At 41.5% G+C, this 19,659-nt stretch overlaps 1 protein-coding gene across 2 annotated transcripts in view; it reads left to right on the top strand.

Moving 5' to 3' along the window:
- plcd3 (phospholipase C delta 3) overlaps positions 1-12,880 on the top strand; it is a 48,386-nt gene extending 35,506 nt beyond the window's left edge. For both annotated transcript variants that reach the window (XM_031894636.1, XM_002935518.5), the window contains 13 exons: positions 347-575; positions 1,810-1,939; positions 3,787-4,012; positions 5,682-5,883; positions 6,956-7,100; positions 8,121-8,273; positions 8,909-8,992; positions 9,349-9,478; positions 9,775-9,891; positions 10,084-10,250; positions 10,476-10,608; positions 10,762-10,911; positions 12,190-12,880. In XM_031894636.1, coding sequence (XP_031750496.1) covers positions 347-575; positions 1,810-1,939; positions 3,787-4,012; positions 5,682-5,883; positions 6,956-7,100; positions 8,121-8,273; positions 8,909-8,992; positions 9,349-9,478; positions 9,775-9,891; positions 10,084-10,250; positions 10,476-10,608; positions 10,762-10,911; positions 12,190-12,278 — 1,955 coding nt within the window. In that variant the 3' untranslated portion in view covers positions 12,279-12,880. The remainder of the gene's footprint in view (positions 1-346; positions 576-1,809; positions 1,940-3,786; positions 4,013-5,681; positions 5,884-6,955; positions 7,101-8,120; positions 8,274-8,908; positions 8,993-9,348; positions 9,479-9,774; positions 9,892-10,083; positions 10,251-10,475; positions 10,609-10,761; positions 10,912-12,189) is intronic.
- Positions 12,881-19,659: the final 6,779 nt, after the last annotated feature.

Below are 19,659 nucleotides of genomic sequence, written 5' to 3'. Positions count from 1 at the left end.
AGGATAGACAGTCAGGGACAGACTGGTTTAGGGTTTTAGAACACTGGGAGATTAGTTGCTGCTTGTAGCTGGTCATTAGGAAGTATGATTATTTCCTATGGGACATAAAACCCTAGATATGGTGCTACTTGCTACTATATTTACTAGTTCTGTATACATTACCAAATTTATAAATTTGCCCAGTCATTTTCAACTTCAGTTTTGTATCTCATAAGTTCTGAGACATTTTCATATCCTGCTTTCCTTGCTTTGCCTTCAAACCATGCCCTATCACCAACGTCTTGTCTCTATTCTTTTAAACTTTGGCCTTTCTTTTCTAATTCCTATGACCTTCCTGTTTCCTCAGTCTCCGTCCTGCACATTGAATCCGTACGGGAAGGCCATCAGTCCGAAGGGCTACAAAAATATGGCCGCCGCTTTCCTGAGACATGCTGCTTTACCATTGCCTTCAAGGGGAGGAGAAAAAACTTGGATCTTGCAGCATCTTCTGAAAAGGAGGCTCTGAACTGGGTGCAGGGGTTACAGAAGCTCATGAAACGGGCCGAGGCAATGAGCCAGAGGGAGAAATTAGTTCAATATCCTGTTAATGTGAACTGAACATAGCGATGCAGGGAGATCTCAGCAGCTGTACTATAAGAGTATGAGACATTCTTGCACAAATACTGGCTTCGATAAGAGACCAATTATTAGGGAATGGGGGTACACAAACAAAAGTGAATCCCTCTAGCAGTTGAAGAAGATGTCTCTATCTGATCAAATGAGTTATTGGTTATTGCTGAAAGTTTGCCTTTCAGTTCTTCCACTTTTCAGCTTCAAATTTAAAATGCTATCTGGATGTCAGGGGTTACTGACCCCTGAACCCAAAATACTTTTGCCCTGCAATGCTGCAGAACATACGTTCTATCACTTTTCAACTATTCAGGCCATCATCTATTTAATGTCCAGTCTGTCATTCAAACCACTTGATTGCTCGGGTAAATGGGGCTCTAGTACAGGTACGGGATCTGTTGACAGCAAACCCATTATCCAGAAAGCTCCATCTCCTATAGACTCCATTTTAATTAATTTTTCAATGATTTTCCTTTTTATCTGTAGTAATAAAACAGTACATTGTACATGGTCCCAACTAGAGTATAATTAATCCTTAAATGTCAATGATTTTTAAGAAGACTTATAGCTTGGTGATCCAAATTACAGAAAGACCCCTTATCATGAAAACCTGAATCCAAGTAATGGTTGAACTTACAACTGGAGAACTGCTAAAAAAAATAATTAAAAAAATAAAGACCAAATACAATTCATCCCTCTTTACATTATACTAAAGGTATAAAGGTAAACTGTCTTAGCACTATAAGAAGACATGATTGTTTTATTGATACAGATACAGGAACAAGGGGATAGCAGGTGGCGCAAAGCCATGAGTACATACAGTAGCTAATCCTTCATTCACAAATAGTCATTTAAGATAAGACTTGAGTGTTTGGCATGTATGGAATGCAATGGATAATGCCAAGGGAAGGGAAAACTACCAGCTAAAAAGATCTGTTCCCAAACCAAAAGGTCTGTGCCAAAATCATTGATTAATAACTCATAATATTAACTGAACAATCACCTCTCCATGTTTGGGGCTTAAGGCATAATCATACGGAGTAAACAACAATTATCCAACTTTAGCCAGTTGCTCAGAATTTGTCACTGACCAACTGGAAAGTGGCAGGCTGAATGCTTTCTGTTGCCCAAATCATGTGCAGTAGTTTGGCCACCCATGTATGTATCCATGTCTCTGCCAATTCCTTAACTCCATTGCAACTGGATATGGGATTATCTCCGCCAAGCTGACAGAGATGGAGATGAAAAGATGACATTCCAAGAAGTGAAGGATATGCTGAAGATGATAAACATTGACTTGAATGATATCTATGCTTACAACCTTTTCAAGGTAAAGCCAGAGTTATTATATATGGTGTTTTTGGTGTTAGTGTGTGCATGTATGTATGTAATATAGAGTCATCAGGTCATCATGATACCCTGCATTGTAACTGAGTGAAGCACAGGTAGTGGTGACAAATCTCTGCTCACTTCCTATGTCCCATGTGACTTTAGCTGAAAACTGGCCTTACCTGGATATTTTTGTGATTTGGACATTCTAATGGTGGGCCATATGGGCCAGGGTGATGTCAAGATTTGGCCTTTGGATCACAGAGGGGACCCATACAGAATGGATAGCTGTAACCTTGATCCAGTTTAATGAGGTCCTCAGCCACCCAATCAGTACTTCAGTTTGCCCTGATTAGTAAGCAATCACTTCAGACCCAAATTTCAAAGTGTAGGGCAAACTATGTTAGTAATGACTGGATAAAATCTAAGTGGCAAAAGTGAAAAATATATATTTTATTTTCCAGATTAATGGAGAATACAAAAAAAGGGCCTACATCACATATTTACCGATTGGGAAGTGACCAATTGCAAGTAGACTACAGTTTGGTCTCCTTCCCTCAGAATCTGCCAAAGAAACGAATAAACTCCCACTTCCCTGCTTCAAGCCACTCAGCCTGGTAGATCTGAAAACAGGCCCATGCTTGGCATGGTAGGGATGTGAGAAACTGCATAAGAGCAATTCTGCATTGGTAGGAATATAGCAAGAGCGCATTCTGCATGCAGATACCTAATAGCCAATAGCAGCAAAGGAAAGGAAAAGGATTGACAGAACGGTTTAAAAGACGCAAGGGCACATATACATCCGGAAGTGCAGTTAGCAAAGTGCAAATTTCAAATTTTCACCATATTTTTTCCCCCACAATGCAGCCTTTTTTTTTTTTTCAAGAATTCCAGTGTCGTGGTCACAAGAGGGATGCACTTGACTCGCTGTGCAATTTCTTCTGATTTGCCAAAAAAAAAATTCTGGTGTTTGGTGTGCGAGTTATGTGTGCTCCCTATTATTATGGTGCAACTGAACTGCAGCAGTTGACGCAGGGTGATGAGGGTTCCCCTGTGCCTGAGAGGTGCCTAACGCAACTATACATAAGTGCAAGGAGTTTTGATGCAAGTACCTTTAACCTGCTGCTGGGAAATTCCAGGGAGTGCAACTGCACTTGCGAATGTAGATGAGCCCTTTTGTTTCTAAAACTATTTATACCGGTACATTTAAAGGGTAACTAATCCAATAGTTGCTTTATTTGTATTGTGGCTTCAGTACTACATTCCAAGCATTCAATTTCTTTCTTGGCATGTCTCTGTGGATGCACTGGGGCAAAACAAGTATACATGGTATGTTACTGTGGGGACAAGGAGTGCTGCCCACAGGTAAATACCAGGTGGGTAGGGCAGATAGCCAACGGATAGGGCTGCTAGTTTGCCCATACAGTACAATACATTGGCCCTGCCACCTCCTATTTTTTGCCACTAAAAAACACAGTGAACTAAATGTCTGACATCCACCCCCTATGCAATAGGCCTATTTTTTTTTTTTTATCTCTGCAGTTGGTATTTGTCCCTGATTATATTTTTGTTTAGTATTCATATTGTACAGTTTGCACAGAATTATGCATTATCACATCTCTTTTTTACCCAGCAACCAACCAGATCTTTGTTATCACTTTCTATCTTGTATGAGACTGATAAAAAACATATACTACTGATTGGCTGCTATTAGTAACTGTACTAGGTCAGTTAGCACCCTGGTTAGTAAATCTGCTTCATCATGATCATCCCAATCTGCTGCACTGATCCATTTCATGCATTTCTGATCTATGCAAAGCATTCTATCCTTGCCCTTTCTATTGCCAGGCCTGTGACCGCTCCAATACAAACACACTGGAGGACCATGAGATAGAGGAGTTCTGCACTAAGCTCATGCACCGCCCTGAGGTGGAGGAAATATTCCATCATTACTCAGGAGAGGATCGGGTACTGTCTGCTGAGGAACTGCAGGAATTCCTGCAAGCGCAGGGGGAAGATGCCACGCTGGAGAGGGCAAAGGAGCTTATTCAAAAATATGAGCTCAATGAGACAGGTACATTCAGGGCCCACATAATTGCCACGAAACTCAGGAACTCACAAAGAGAGAGATTTTCTGTGCATGTCACATAATCAGTCACACACACACAGGAGACAGAGACTTCCTCAGTTTGCTAGTGTAGGATGGGAGAAAAGGGTCCTGGAGACAGACACACATACAAGAGAGCCTTGCCAATTTTCCAGTTTCACAAACACAGGAAAGTGATGCCTACACTGTGCCAGTCACCTGTAAATGTGTGTGCAAGGACAGGATTTAGAAATAATTGGCTGATGCCCTGTAAGGGTGAGGCACTGGAATGCCTGGCTTTGCTAGATACATGCTGTGTGCTGCACGTGCCACCAGGTTTCCCATGGATCAGAAACCCAGAAGTTAAACTGAAACCAGAAAATATTAGTTGGCCTTTACTCAAGCTGTTTAGGTTGGGATGGGGGGGGGGGGGGCTGCATGGGAAAAAGCATTGGGAAACAGAGAAAAGGAAGGGAGGGTGCCACCATAACATTCAGAGTAGTGTTATTGTCTCTCTACTTGGCATCCCTCCTAAATATACCCTCAGTTGTTTATCCAGACATTGTGCTTAGGGAAAGTGTGGGAAATATGCAGGTATTTTTGTCTTAGTGGGTGTTAGATCTTCATTTCTGTTACTCTGGGCTTTAACATGGAGAAAGGTTTACAGTATATTCATATTCCTAGCACAAAGTTCTGGGCAACAGTTAACTGCTTGCAGTGTATCCCATTGTGACTCTCAAGGATTTCCATCAATGTAATTGATGCTTCTCCAAACAGTACTTGTGCCCTAGCATAGAGACACCTAGACTTGCCTGGACAAAAAAGTGCTACTACATGTGGATGCAGAGTCACCTGTTTTGTCCAACCTGTTGTCCTCTCCAAAAATTGGCCCATACAACCCAAGAGAGATTTGTAAGGCTGCAATAGACCAGGCCTTTTCATTGCAGGTCTAGAGTGGGAATTCAAAAGAGGTCCTGGCATTTCAAGTGCACACAGAGCCCCCCACAAGCCTAATAAATAGTGACTAGGCATCTTTGGTTTGTTAGAATCCACAGATTGTCAGTCCAGGCCTGATATCATATAACATACTGCTGATATTCAGACCCTACTTGGCCCCAGTTACATTGCTATGTTTTCTAAGGCTTCATTATTATATCAGTGGCCAAGTGGCATCAAGGGCATATCAATCAAGACCAAGGAGTATAGGTGACACACTTATTTCTATTTAAACCACTATATTGGCTTGCTGTTGTTCTTTTTGGCACAGTTTGCAAACAGTGCATCAAGTTCATCTTAGACATAGTATATGTTTCAAAATCCACTGTGATCCACTTTCAGTTTGTGAAAATGCATGTAGATAATATTTCATTAGGTAGTTATTAACATTTATGTTGATGGCTGGGCTGTGGATTGGCTTTATTGCAATGTTTAAAGATCACTTTGTTTGGTTTGGCCCAAGACACAATTTGCTAGCCTTCCCCTGTTTGGCTTCCACTGTAATTATTCAAAGCACTCGTGGCTCTTCCCCTACCCATACTCATATCAAGTAGAACAGATAATGCGGTGTTCAGTCCTCCCATTTACAATGTTCTACTCGGATCTATGCCCACAGCCTGCCATCTCACCTACTCTCTTCTCTACCCACTTTCCTCATCAGCCAAGCAGCATGATCTGATGATGATGGAAGGGTTCATGATGTACCTGTTGTCAGATGATGGAGATATCTTCAATCAGAAGCATAGGATGGCGTACCAGGACATGACCCAGCCACTGTGCCACTACTTCATCTCCAGCTCCCACAATACGTACCTGACCAACCACCAACTGGTGGGAGAAAGCAGCACAGAGTCGTACATCAGGTGAGAGAGGGTCAGCCACAAGTTGCCTATATTACTCTTCTTTGCAGAATGGGCCTATCAGTGCCTGTGTGTAAAATAGTTTACTGGGGTGTCTGTTCCTTTAAAACCCAGCCCAGCTGGTAAAGTAGCAGGCACCCCTTGCAGGGAAGCTTCTGATTGGTGGACCTGCTGCATATTAAATAATTCCCTGTGTTTTTGGGCCCTGCATTGATCCTTGAGCTGTCAGACTAAAATAGGCTTTTATAGAGGGTACACATATTCAGTTTTGCAGAGGGTTTACACACCTTTAATAAACAATGTGCTGTAGGTCTTAGCAAGGAGGGGGCAGTGCCTGCTTGATATATGCATTATTGTATCCATAATGTATTCAATTGAAAGTTGCTGGCTAACATTGATTTAAAATTAAATCATATTCATTTAACCTGCACATGTTAAGATCATGTTAAAGGAAAACCATACCCTCAGAATGAATACTTAACCAACAAATAGTTTATATTATGTTAAATGGCCTGTTAAAGAATCTCACCAAACTGGAATATATATATCAATAACGATTGCCCTTTTACATCCTTTCCCTTGAGCCGCCATTTAGTGATGGGCTGTGTGCTCCCTCAGATCACATGACCAGAAATAATACAGCTCTAACTGTAACAGGAAGTAGTGTAGGCACAAAAGACAGAACTCTGTCCATTAATTGGCTGATGGGGCCTAGCATGTATGTGTGCCTTGGCTTGTTTGTGTGCACTGTGTTTCCTGTGATCCCAGGAGGTGGCCCTTAATTCTTAAAATGGCGATTTTCTATTTAGGAGTACCAAATAGCACATACTACTGAAAAATTATATTTTTATGAAAATGGTTTATTTAGATGAAGCAGGGTTTCACAAATGAGCTTGTTTATGGAATATATTTTTTATAGAGACCTACATTGTATGGGGGTATAGTTTTCCTTAAAATACCATAAATTAGATATAAACATTAATATGGGGAAAAAATACTTCTTCACGCAACAAATCCCCGTAAATGATTGTGCAAAGGGAGTCCTGCTAACAACTTGCTTTTGCTCCTTCTATAGAGTATTCATGGAAGGCTGCCGTTGTGTGGAACTGGACTGCTGGGAGGGGCCGTCGGGAGAACCAGTCATTTACCACGGACACACGCTGACCTCAAAAATCCTCTTTAAAGATGTGGTGACCACCATAAGAGACTATGCTTTCAAAGTGAGTACAGCACAAGCTGGAAGTCTAAACAATTTTATTGTTATTGTGTATTTTATTACTTTTCTTCCTATACACGCCCTCTCCTATTCATATGGCCATTTCTCATTTAAACCACTGCCAGGTTGCTTGGGTAAATAAGACCCTAGCAACCAGATAGCTGTGGGAATACCAAACTTAAGAGCTGCTAAACAAATAGCTAAATAATTGAAAAATCAAAAAAATCACTACCAATTGCAAATTGTCTCAGAACAGCAAAGACTACATCATACTAAAATTTAATTTAGAGGTGAACTACCCCCTTAAATATAAATATTTTCCTCCCTGCTCACTATTTTGAAATATATTAACCGAAGAAGAGAAATCATCATACAGGTATCGGACCTATTTTCCAGAATGTTTGGGACTAGGTGTTTTCTGGATAAGGAATTTGGATCTCCATACCTTAAGTCAGGGATCCCCAACCTTTTATACCCATGAGCCACAATTAAATGGAAAAAGTGTTGGGGAGCAACACAAGCATGGAAAAGGTTCCTGGGGGTGCAAATAAGAGCTATAATTGGCTACTTAATAGCCCCTATATGAACTGGCAGCCTACAGAAGGCTCTGTTTGGCATTATGCTTGGTTTTTATGCAACCAAAACTTGCCTCCTTACCAGAAATTTTAAAATAAGCACCTGCTTTAAGGCCACTGGGAGCAACATCCAAGGGGTTGGGGAGCAACATGTTGCTCATGAGCCACTGGTTGGGGAACACTGCCTTAAGTCTACAAAAAATCACTATGGGAGATGGGAGATGGGAGATGGTCTTTCTGTAATTCGGAGCTTTCTGGATAACAGGTTTCCAAATAACAGATCCCATTCCTATATCAGAAAGTTGAATGAAGATGGCAATATCAGGCTATAGTGAGGCTACAGGGATATCTGGAAACAGTTTGCTTGTCAGTTTTTGAAAGAAGGTGGTTGACATCTATGAAAAGCATCAACTACTTAGTTGGCTAAATCTCTAAAGTATTTCTCCTAGAATTCCCCCTATCCTGTAATCCTGTCCCTGGAGAATCACTGTGGCTTGGAGCAGCAAGTGAAAATGGCGAACCATCTACGTGAGATCCTGGGAGACATGCTTGTGACTAAGCCTCTGCCTGGTGCAGACACCGCTCGGCTTCCTTCTCCAGAGGTAAACTATATGGGTGTTTGTCAAGGTAAAAAAGCACCAGATGTACAACTAAATGATATCAACTGTAGATGGAGAGCTCAACCCATTGTAAAATCACCCAGGGTGTCACGTGCTATCACTGGAAGAACGCTTCCTTGTATAGGGCTCAAAGAACATATGCAAAAAGTTGTATTCAGCCCATACAAATACAGGTAAAACTTTACTGAGCCATGTCATTGACTTATAGCAGGCCCAGGCTGGCAATTTGTGGATTCTGGCAAATGCCAGAGGGGCTGCTGTAAGATGCCATAGACAGTCACTATTTATTGGGCTGGTGGGAGCTGTTTGGGCCTCTGTGTACTTAAAATGCCACAGCTTATTTTAAATCCCAGTCCAGGCTAGTAATACCATAGTGCATGTGTATATATAGAGCAGGCCTTATTTGTGATTCTCAAAAGGTCTCAAAGGTGTATCTGCAGATACAGTACAACAACTTGAATATTTCTGTTTAATATCAAGAGGAACATGATCAGATACAGTATATACAGGGATTCAATATATAGGCAATTTTGGTTCATTTAGGGATGCAAACTGGGGTGCAACTTTTGTCCCAGACTTTGTTAATCATCTCTTGCACCAATTTTTCTGTTTGGTAGGCATTAAAGGGCAAGTTTTTACTCAAGGGGAAGAAATTAAATAATCGCAAGTCTGTAGAGGAAGAGGAAGGAAAACCCCGAATGGTAAGTGAAAGGAGAACTTTCTGGATTATTTGGATGGGAGAAATAGCAATAACAAGAGTTTCCTTTAAGGGGTCTTGCATTTAGTGAGGCTCCATAGAGGAGAGTTTGAAGGTAGGAAGAGTGGAGAGGAAGTGGAAAGTGGAATTGTCGGACAAGAATGGAGTTATTGGGGGGGTAGTTTGGCAGAGTTTGAGCCATTTGTTTGTTAAGTGGGGATACTTTGCATTGGAGTTGTGTTTGGCAGACAGAATGTATGTGGGTTAAAGGGGTATTTGTGATAGGATAATAGAGTGAGATTTATATAGCTATATAAAGTGCATGGTTCAGAGATGTGCCTTTGTTCCTCCCACACCCAGGATACAGCCAAAGAGCTCTCAGACCTGGTGGTATACTGTCAGACTGTGGAGTATCGGGGACAGCCAGGAAACGTGTGTGAGATGAGTTCCTTCAGTGAAGACAAAGTGCGCAGATTGATAAAAGACTCAGGTATCAACTGACCCCTTTCAGCCTTCCACTGATAGAGGGAGACTCTCCTATGAGATTTCCAAAGATCCTGCACAGGATAATTGTGGAATTAAAATGGCCCCCTTTTTCTTTAAATAAGGAGGCCAAACTATGACAAAATGATGATGTCATACAAGGAAGTTAATGGCCTTTTAAGGGTGTTTTTGACTCATGGGTCTCAAGGCAGATATGCCCTAGCATACCCTAGCAGAAGGTACTGTGTAAACTTCTAATTGTTAGCAGATAAATGAACACAGTCCTCTTTTCTACCTTTGCAGGAATCAATCTAGTGCGCTATAATGCCCGGCAACTGAGTCGCATCTACCCAGATGGTCTGCGGGCAAACTCTTCTAATTACTGCCCCCAGGAGATGTGGAACGCAGGCTGCCAGCTTGGTAAGTAGAGCCCAAAAGCTTAAATGGCATGTGAAAGACAGCTTTCCCCAAGCCTTAAGTAATGAGGTTACCTAATTAAAGCTATCATGGCTGCTCCCATTATTAAGAATAACTATACATACTATATGTGAATCAATAATGCTTCCTGTTCCAGGTCAGATGTCATATAATAATCTTCCACCTTCTCCTCAGTGGCTCTGAATTTCCAAACACCGGGCTACACGATGGATTTAAATCGAGGTCGATTCCAGGACAATGGACTCTGCGGATATGTCCTAAAGCCTGAATTCCTGAGAAAAGAGGATAGTTACTTTAACCCAGATTCTCCAAGCAAAGAGCCAAAGCTCCTTTTTGTCAAGGTGAGGCCTTCAGGGTAACCTGTGTGTGCAAGTTCCTCTAAGCACTCTTGGAACAAACCAATGTGATGTGATTTACCCAGGACCACTAATTATGGGGCCACATAGCACTGGGGTTACTATACAAGTTTTGACTCTTTTACTCATCAATGTATTATTTATGACACTTTGGTCCATGTTTGGATTGAGGTACTATATAGAATTCATTTTTATTTACTATATCAATAGGTCATTTCAGCTCAGCAGCTGCCAAAACTCAACAAGGAGAAGCCCAACTCTATTGTAGATCCATTTGTACGTGTGGAAATTCATGGAGTGGGGAAAAAGAAAGAAAAGGAAACTAAATACATCCTCAATAATGGTGAGATTGGTTGGTCCTTGCGGAAAAGGAAACATTTTTGGAAACCAGTAGCCAATCAGAAATAAAACTTCAGGGAATGCGTGCACCTTGGCATTGTGGGATATCTAATTCACAATGTACACAGCACAAGATGACACTTCTTTTTGTTCACAGGTTTTAACCCTTACTGGAATGAGATACTTCAACTAGAAGTTCAAGTCCCAGAGTTGGCTCTTGTTAGGTTTGTAGTGGAAGACTATGACAAAACGTCGAGTAATGATTTTGTTGGACAATACACATTACCTTTCCTCAGCCTAAAGCAAGGTAAGAAAGCAGTCATTGTGATATATAAGCCAGTAAGGTGGCAGGGTAGCAGAATAAAATAATGTATTATTGCATAGTGCATTGAAGTTATATATTAACCCGACAATATACCCAAACAACACAAGGGAAATGAAAGATGAGAGGGTGGCACTGGAGACTATTAGAATAATGGTGTAGGAAGGCATGGAAGCATGGGTGCATTAATGGATAGGCTAACCTAGGCTATAGCCCATGGGGTTTTTTTTATTATTTTTTTATTTTCTTTATAAAAAATATTTTACTGGCTGGTTGGCAGAAGATTTAGGTAGGGCAGCAGGCCGCATTCATGTCATGTCTCAATTTCTCTAAAGCCGCATGGGCTTTCTGGCGGAATTGGCACTTGCTAGTGACATCACTGGCACATGCCGAAGCCAACAAGGCTTTATAGAGATTGCCCCCACACACAGTACAGACACCCTTGCTGCCTTGCCTCAATTGCTGAAATCTTCTTCCAGCCAGCAAGCAGGTAGCGGCTGTACACTGAGGGGCAGCCCCAGGCCCAAGCTGCAGGCCTGCAGCACAGTAATATCTTTTTTTTTAAAGAAATTTTAGGAAAAAATTAAAAATCCAGTCAGCTGTAGGCCTGCAACACAGTAAAAAAAACGTTGCCGCCTGTAATAATTTTTTTAAAGAAAATAAAAATAATAATTAAAAAAGCATGTGCACACAACAAGCCATACAGACACATGCCTTGCTGGTTGCTGCCTTGTTTAATAGTGACTAATAGTTAATAATTTGGAAGATAATTGTTGTGCATTTCTAAACTTTTTCTAAAGTGTAGTCTAGGGGCCAACTCAATAATCAGTCACTGCATGGGCGAGTAAGAAAATGGAAGAGTGGCACTGGAGAGTATTAGAAAAATGGTGTAGGAAGGCATGGGAGAGTATTAAAATGGTGGAGAGTATTACAATAATGGTGTTAAAAAGCATGGTAGAGTATAAAAAGTAAAGGGTGGCACTAGATTGTATTAGAATAATGGTGTAGAAAGGCATAGGGGGGTATTAAAATGAAAGGGTGGCATTGCAGAGTATAGAATGAGGGTGTAGGAAGGTATGAGAATATGAAACGAATAGTACAGGTAGGCACAGGGGAGTACTAAAATAAATGGATGGAATAGGAAAATGTGAGTTTGGGAGGGCGCAGAGATACACTGAAGGGGTTAGAGTAGAGAAATGCTGAGAATATTGGGTAAAAGCACAGAGACTGGGTTATAACACGTTACTGCATGTTTCCCTGCAGGATACCGCCATGTTCACCTGTTGTCCAAGGATGGAGCCTCACTGTCCCCTGCTACATTGTTTGTGCAAATCCGTATCGAGGACTTGTAAAGCCAATAGTAATAAAGGTGGGGTGACCTCTGGTCTCTTCTAGATTTCTCTGTACCACCACCAATAATGGTTGTGCCAGCCTCTCTCAGCCTTTTCAGCCAGCTGCCCCCAGTGCCTTATTGTTTGTGGCCATACCAATCCTAAAGGAAAGATGGAGGATGAGAGGAAGGAGCAGCAGCACTTAAATTTTTTTATTGAAAGGAAACGGCTATTGCAGTATTCGCAGGAGGATCATGGACTATGTTCTGTGCCATTCAGTGCCCACCTTCTGTACAGTGTGCCACAGGCTTATGTGCCATGTATTCCCTGTTACACATATCCTGGCACTTTATACAAAAGCATTCTCGCTCCCTGTTTGAATGAAGCCTGGATTTAAAGGCAACATTTCCCCAGATCAGATAAACATATCAAATACATATCAACAGGCCACCATGTTTTTTACGTGCAGCTCCAGTTCATTTTTAGAAATGTAAGTATGCACCATGCAGCTAATAAACCCAATAAAGAGCGTGCATTTTCCTATAGTTTTGCAGTGTAAATAGTTGTACCATGAAGATCAGCTGTATGTGGATTTAATGTTTAATTTTGAAACCCCAACATAGTTCAAGACTCTATGGGGCACATTTACTAATCCGCGAACGTCCGAAAAGCATCCAAATGCGTTTTTTTTGTATTGATCGGTATTTTGCGTTTTTTTGTAAATTGTCGCAACTTTTTCGTAGCCGTTACGACTTTTTCGCAAATTTTGCTACTTTTTCGTAGCGTTACGACTTGCGCGAATTGTCACAACTTTTTCGTAGCCGTCGCGCCGAGTATGAAAGTTTGGCAGAGTGCCATTGAGCCCTATGGGAGGCTTTCCTTGGGCCAGGTTGGAGCTGCAGAGTGCCATTGAGCCCTATGGGAGACTTTCCTTGGGCCAGGTTGGAGCTGCAGAGTGCCATTGAGCCCTATGGGAGACTTTCCTTGGGCCAGGTTGGAGCTGCAGGGTGGCATTGAGTCCTATGGGAGACTTTCCTTGGGTCGGGTTGGAGCTGCAGAGTGCCATTGAGCCCTATGGGAGGCTTTCCTTGGGCCGGGTTGGAGCTGCAGAGTGCCATTGAGCCCTATGGGAGACTTTCCTTGGGCCAGATTGGAGCTGCAGGGTGCCATTGAGCCCTATGGGAGGCTTTCCTTGGGCCGGGTTGGAGCTGCAGAGTGCCATTGAGCCCTATGGGAGACTTTCCTTGGGCCGGGTTGGAGCTGCAGAGTGCCATTGAGCCCTATGGGAGACTTTCCTTGGGTCGGGTTGGAGCTGCAGAGTGCCATTGAGCCCTATGGGAGACTTTCCTTGGGCCGGGTTGGAGCTGCAGAGTGCCATTGAGTCCTATGGGAGCTTCAAAAATCATGCAAAGTCTGAAAGGTTTGCCCGCCGTTTACAAGCGCTCAATACGAAAAAGTCGCAACAATTCGCGCAAGTCTTAACGGCTACGAAAAAGTCGTAACAGCAATGAAAAAATCGCAAAAAATACGAAAAAGTCGCAAAATGTTCGTTTACAATCCGAATTTTTCCCATTCGGATTCGTGGATTAGTAAATGTGCCTCTATGACTTTTTTTTAATTTAAAGGCTGCATTTTATATAATATATTATAACCAATGTTTTTTTCATCAGAGAGAGAGAGAAGCCATATTCCTTGCACTTTTTACTCTACAAAAAAGAGCTGATTTTTTTGACCAGGCAGTAAGGATAGCAAAAAATAAAAAAATGGCTTCCCCTAAGAACAACCCCCTTCCTCTCCTACCAAATAGATTCAGTAATTCAATTAGAACAGTCACCTACAAGTTAGAAAGCAAAACAAATATCTGATTGGTTGCTATGGGCGACATCACAATTGATATTTCTCTCCAGTGTTAATAAATACTTCCCTATGGCTGCTTTCTAGTTGGGGTGGGAACCTTTCCATAGACAGTCACTATTTATTGGGCTGGTGGGGGGGCTGACCGTGATGTTTCCTGACAGGGATGGGGTCTGGGTCGGAGGAGCGCAGGTTTTTTCCCAGTGTTCCGCCAGCCCGCTCCAATCCTGATGCTTCTCCTCGGTGATAAATATTGGGGAGCTTGCATGTCAGATGTGATGCACTCAGATAGGGATCCCCAACTCTGCTTTCACCAAGTACAGGGCAAAGGGGGTGGTAGGAGAGGGGGCAGAGAGCCATTTGCAAAGGAGGAGCCTCACTTTTAAATGAATTATATTTTGAATGAATGCAAATGTCACTAGTATTTGATATTTTATGAAAATATCTATGAGAAACCAGAGCGGCAGTGTTGCACTATGCTAATATGTATATTTATTAAGCACTTTTTTAGGAAATAATTCATTATGTACATTTTATGTCCCTTCTTTCCTGAGAGGTGTAGTGTCTACAGTTTCTATGTATGAGCAAAAATAAAGCCCTGCAGTAAAAAATGCATTGTGGGTAGGAAATGTGTAAAATAATCTTTTTTACTCCATTTTGGGCAGCGCAAGACCTTCCAGCATCCATATATGTTGTATTTAGTTTGTATCAATGTTGTACCTATGCTGTGAACTGGATATAAATGAGTTATTTGTACAGTTAGAATAAAGACACAGTATATGATGCATATAATAACCTGGGTATATATTGTCTAATAATGGTATTGAAATCAGTGCTGCTGTCATTGGCATCTGGCGCAGCTAATAATCCTCAGTTTCCTTTTTGCTTTTGGTTCTGTGGCTAAATAAACACATGTGCATAAAAAAAGAATGACAAATTCTGTTACAGGAGCCAAATTTGCAAATTTACAGGCATGTATGTTAGAAAATTGGTAATACCAGGCTTAACTGGTGATTTACCGGCTACTCTGGTGATTTCCTGCCCTATTTTGTGTCTCTCTTAAATGCAGTAACAAATGTGCTCCTTCCTTTAATCTGTGATGTTAGCAACCCATCACATTCCTTCCAGTGACTAGCACATAAAAGTTTCTATGAAACATATTTTGTCACCAAGGCTCTTTTTTAAAAGGGGAAGGGATTCAGCCCACAAGCTGATTGGTTCATAAGCCTCTTATTCACTGGGATTTATTATTCCTTTATCAGATTTAAAAGAGAACTAAAGCTTGAGAAAGAACTGGCCTAGTCTCATTGCACCCTATGTTTGGTGGTTCTGTACCAGCACTGTTACATGGTGTATATGGGGGACAGCAGGGTGTTCTGGAGAACCTTTATATGCCTTGAAACTATCTGAATGCTTCTTATATCAGCCCTACTTACTGTCTGCTGATGAGACCAGTGGCACAACTTCAATCATCTGGGGCCCAGTGCATTCTTGACCCTCCGGCCATGCCGCCGCTACCCCGCTGTCTGCAACAAATAAGTAAGCGGACACAAAGGTTGAGGTTCTGGGGAGGGGGAACTACCATACAACAGACCCTGCGATCCGGGTGGGCCCCCATCTGTAGCGTCTCCTGTATGGTAGTTACACCACTGGATTAAGATATAACTTCAGGTGGCCATACACGTTAAGATCCACTTGTTTGGTGAGGTCGCCAAACAAGACGATTTTATCCCAGTATGCCCTCCTAAGTTGGGTGATGCCAGTGGGATGGCATTTCGGGGAGATTAGTCGCCCGAGACACAGGAGCCAGAGCCCTTAGGGTTCTTCGCCAAGCCCATCAATAAAACTAAGAAAGGTAACATTAGGCTGGCAGAAATACTTATTTCTTATATAACAGCAGTAAAATCAATCCAGGAATGCTGGATTGCTACACAACCCCCAACAAAACAATTACAAGAATGTAAGCTACTATATACTATCATGGGCGTCCACAGAAGGGGGCAAGAGGGGGCACTTGCCCCCCCCCCCTGGAAAAGTAGCAAAAAAAAAAAAAACCCCTTACTCCGTTTCTGCACTGTCCTGGAATGTGCTTGCAAGCCCGTTTTGCTGTGCTCCGATTGGATCTTTCTTCTTGTGGATTCTCCAATCAGAGCACAGCTTCCTTGACAGACAGTAAAATTGACCAATCAGAGCACAGATGCACACAGGGAGCGGGAGATTTTGCAAACTGGAAACAGAAATGAAGACTGAAATGAAGAATCTGCAGCTGAAACTTTACCTGAGAACCAACTCTCAACTTTTGCTGCAGTTTTCATCCCACAGGTACTATACACAGGTACTATACACAGGCACTATACACAGGTACTATACAGTTCTAAAGAATCACTAGCTGACATTAAATTGTTTTTTGCCTGACCTGACATCTATAATAATTTATAATCTATCCCCTACCCTAACAGATGGAGGGTAAGTTAACTCTTTCCCTCTGAAAAAGCTCATTGTGTGTTTCTCTTTCTCTTCTGCCTCTATACAGATTTCAAATGGGGGCCAAAAAATATTGCTCTGTGAGGCTACAATTTTATTATTATTATAATTTTGTATTACTTATTTTTCCAAGTAGGCCCCTTAACTATTCATATTCCCATCTCTTGTTTAAACCACTACCTGGTTGCTAGGGTAAATAAGACCCTAGCAACCAGATAGCTGCTGAAATTCCAAATGGAGAGCTGCTGAACAAAAAGCTAAATAACTGAAAAACCATTAAAAATAAAAGTGAATTCGAATGCGAACTACCCCTTTAAGCTAACTGATCACAAACACAAATGTTTGCAGATCCCCTAACAGAAGTGCGCGTATGAATACTTTTACATCCTAAACATTTTAGGGTAAAAAAAAAAAGCACCCCCCGCACTTTTGTACAGTATCTCTGGGAGTCAGTGGGAACGGCAAGAGGTAGTTGGGAGGTTAACTTTTTACTCCAGCAGCGAATCCACTAAGTGTCACATTAGCTATAGGTCGGACTGTGTACGGCCCATCTTTAGCCTCCCCTAGTATCATCCTGCAAAAAAATATATATATATATATTTATATATATATATATTTGTCTGTTGCAGGATGATGCTAGCTTACTTGCCCCCCCTTGGAAAATTTTCTGCGGACGACCACTTGAAGTTCCTAAACCTGACTGTTTAGCCAACCTGACAGTCCCTTCTCAGCCTGTCAGTTATAGCTTTTAATGCTAACGAGCTCCCTCATAGAGGAACATGGGTGGTCAGATAGGTAATGTACAAACATTGGTCAAATACTTTTAAGGCAAAATTATAAATAACACGCAAGGACAATGTTATGATACTGGTGTCAGTGTCTCTTAACCAATTGACCGAACAAATCCTGTCTTATATCTTGAAGCACCCAATTGAAGAAAAGCACCTCAAATCTCTTCTTCTACTTTCTTTCTTCCTTTTTTTATGAATTAGTTCAATGTATTAAGCACTGTATATTTGAATGGGTGTCATATTCAATTATATACAGAATGTGTCCCTGTTGAGAAAGGGTGAAGACACACGGAGCTACTTAGTAGCAGCTACTTGTCACATCTACTAAACACCAGAAAATTCCCTGCCATAGACAATACTGAGAAATGCCTCTGTTAAAACACACAGAGACAATTATTAGTAAACGATCAGCGCTGTCTATTTTTATAGCCGTGACAAGTAGCTGCTACTAGTATCTCCGTGTGTCTTCACCCTAACAAACCAGAAAAACACACTGATATTTAAATACACCAGGAAAACAAGACACAAAGACATCCTAAATTATTTTTATTTATGTTATATGAAAATAAATTAAACAGCTTGATAAAAAGAATAACTTTTGATGTAGTGACAGTGTGGAGGGAATGTATACTTTGTTTGGGTGTGTGAGCTTGGTAAGGCAATAACAATACCATGTGAGTTGGGACACGTTCTATCTGGCAAGCACCTGTTTTATTGCTGTTGCTTTCCTGTTTATCTGTAGATAAAATCTATAGCAGGGGTTGAGCAGCAGATGAAAGGTATTTTTCCCACAAGGGTGCAATAACCCCCTTTATCCTATATTAAAGGGGAACTCCACCCAAACACAACTTGAGCTTTTTGAAAAGTAGACATAATTGTAAGCAATATTGAAATATAAAACAATTAAAAAATATGCAGCCTTTTCATGATTTTTTAATGTAACAATATGGTTTGGAACAGTTCCCTAAGCCTGGCCCCCTGTTCTGCTAATTTGGTTGACTATTTTGAGACTCAAATAATATGTAACAATTGGAAAGCCCAGCTTGTCTTAAAAAAAATGATGTATAGTTTTCCTAGGCAAACTAATATCACTCCTCGGGAAATGCCTCTAAAGTGAAATGACTGGCAAATGAAGATTTAAACTGCCCGTTCAAGTCTGTCAGACCGATTCGGCAGCTTATCTGCCCATGCATGGGAACCCATTGAGCCTCCCTGACCAATATGTGGCCAAAAAATTGGTCAAGTGTCAGATCGGAAAGAGTCCTTTCTCCGACTTCTTGTGTCCCCTTATTGTAATGCAATCCGTTGGCTCTAGGGCCGAATGATTGAAATAGCCCAATATCACCCACTTTAGGTGGCCATATTGGGAGATCATCCCGTTTGACGACCCCACCAAAAAAGCGGATCTTAACGAGTATGGCCACCTGAAGTTTTGTCTTAATTGTCCCATTCAGTGGTGTAACTACCATACAGAAGATCATGCAGGGGACCATACAAGTTTGTTGATGTGGTCCTTGCTCCAATGGTTGCTATACCCCTTGTTGTGATTCAATTGTTTGGCCTTAGGTGCCTAGGGCCAAATGCTTGAATTAGCTCGATATCGCCCACCTTAGGTGGGAATATTAGGAGGGAAAAAAAAAAAATGTTCATTTGTTGACCTCACCAAACAAGCAGATCTTAATGCGTATGGCTACCTTTAGTCTGCCGCGGGGACAGGAGTCAGCAGACTTTCTCCCCATTTTGAAGAGCCTGATGGCAATAATATATATCTGATTCAGAATTTTGTATTGTACAAGTTTGCCCTTAGTGGAGATTAGGAAGTTATAATAATTCTCTGTTTAGAAGGGTCTGATATTTTTCTCAACAGTTACTCATGCTGGGAACGGAACCCAGAGTCCAATGTAAGATCTCCAAGATTTTTGACAACAGTTTGTTTAAGTCACCTTATTGTGATGATTATTCTCAGATATAGGGGGAAAAAAACATCACAATCTCAAAGGAGATCATTGGGACCCACTCTAAGCACAAGGGTCCAGTTTTGGATCTGAACCAATAGGTTAATTATCAGTATTTACTGCAATATTGGAACCAGAGCTCCTCCTACAGACATGCTAAATGCCCAGGGACATTAGAGTGTAAGTTTTACAGGGGCAGGGACTTATGTTTCACGTGCCTATATAGATATTATACATCATTCACATATCAATGCCAACATTCCACTGATATCATTATGTACTGGAGCCAATATTTACCAAACCACCATCGGCTCCAGG

This window comes from Xenopus tropicalis, chromosome 10 (assembly GCF_000004195.4).
Source record: "Xenopus tropicalis strain Nigerian chromosome 10, UCB_Xtro_10.0, whole genome shotgun sequence".
NCBI classification, from domain to species: Eukaryota; Metazoa; Chordata; class Amphibia; order Anura; family Pipidae; genus Xenopus; species Xenopus tropicalis.
The sequence above is the reverse complement of the archived record's forward strand: the minus strand, read 5'-3'. Positions and strand labels throughout refer to the sequence as shown.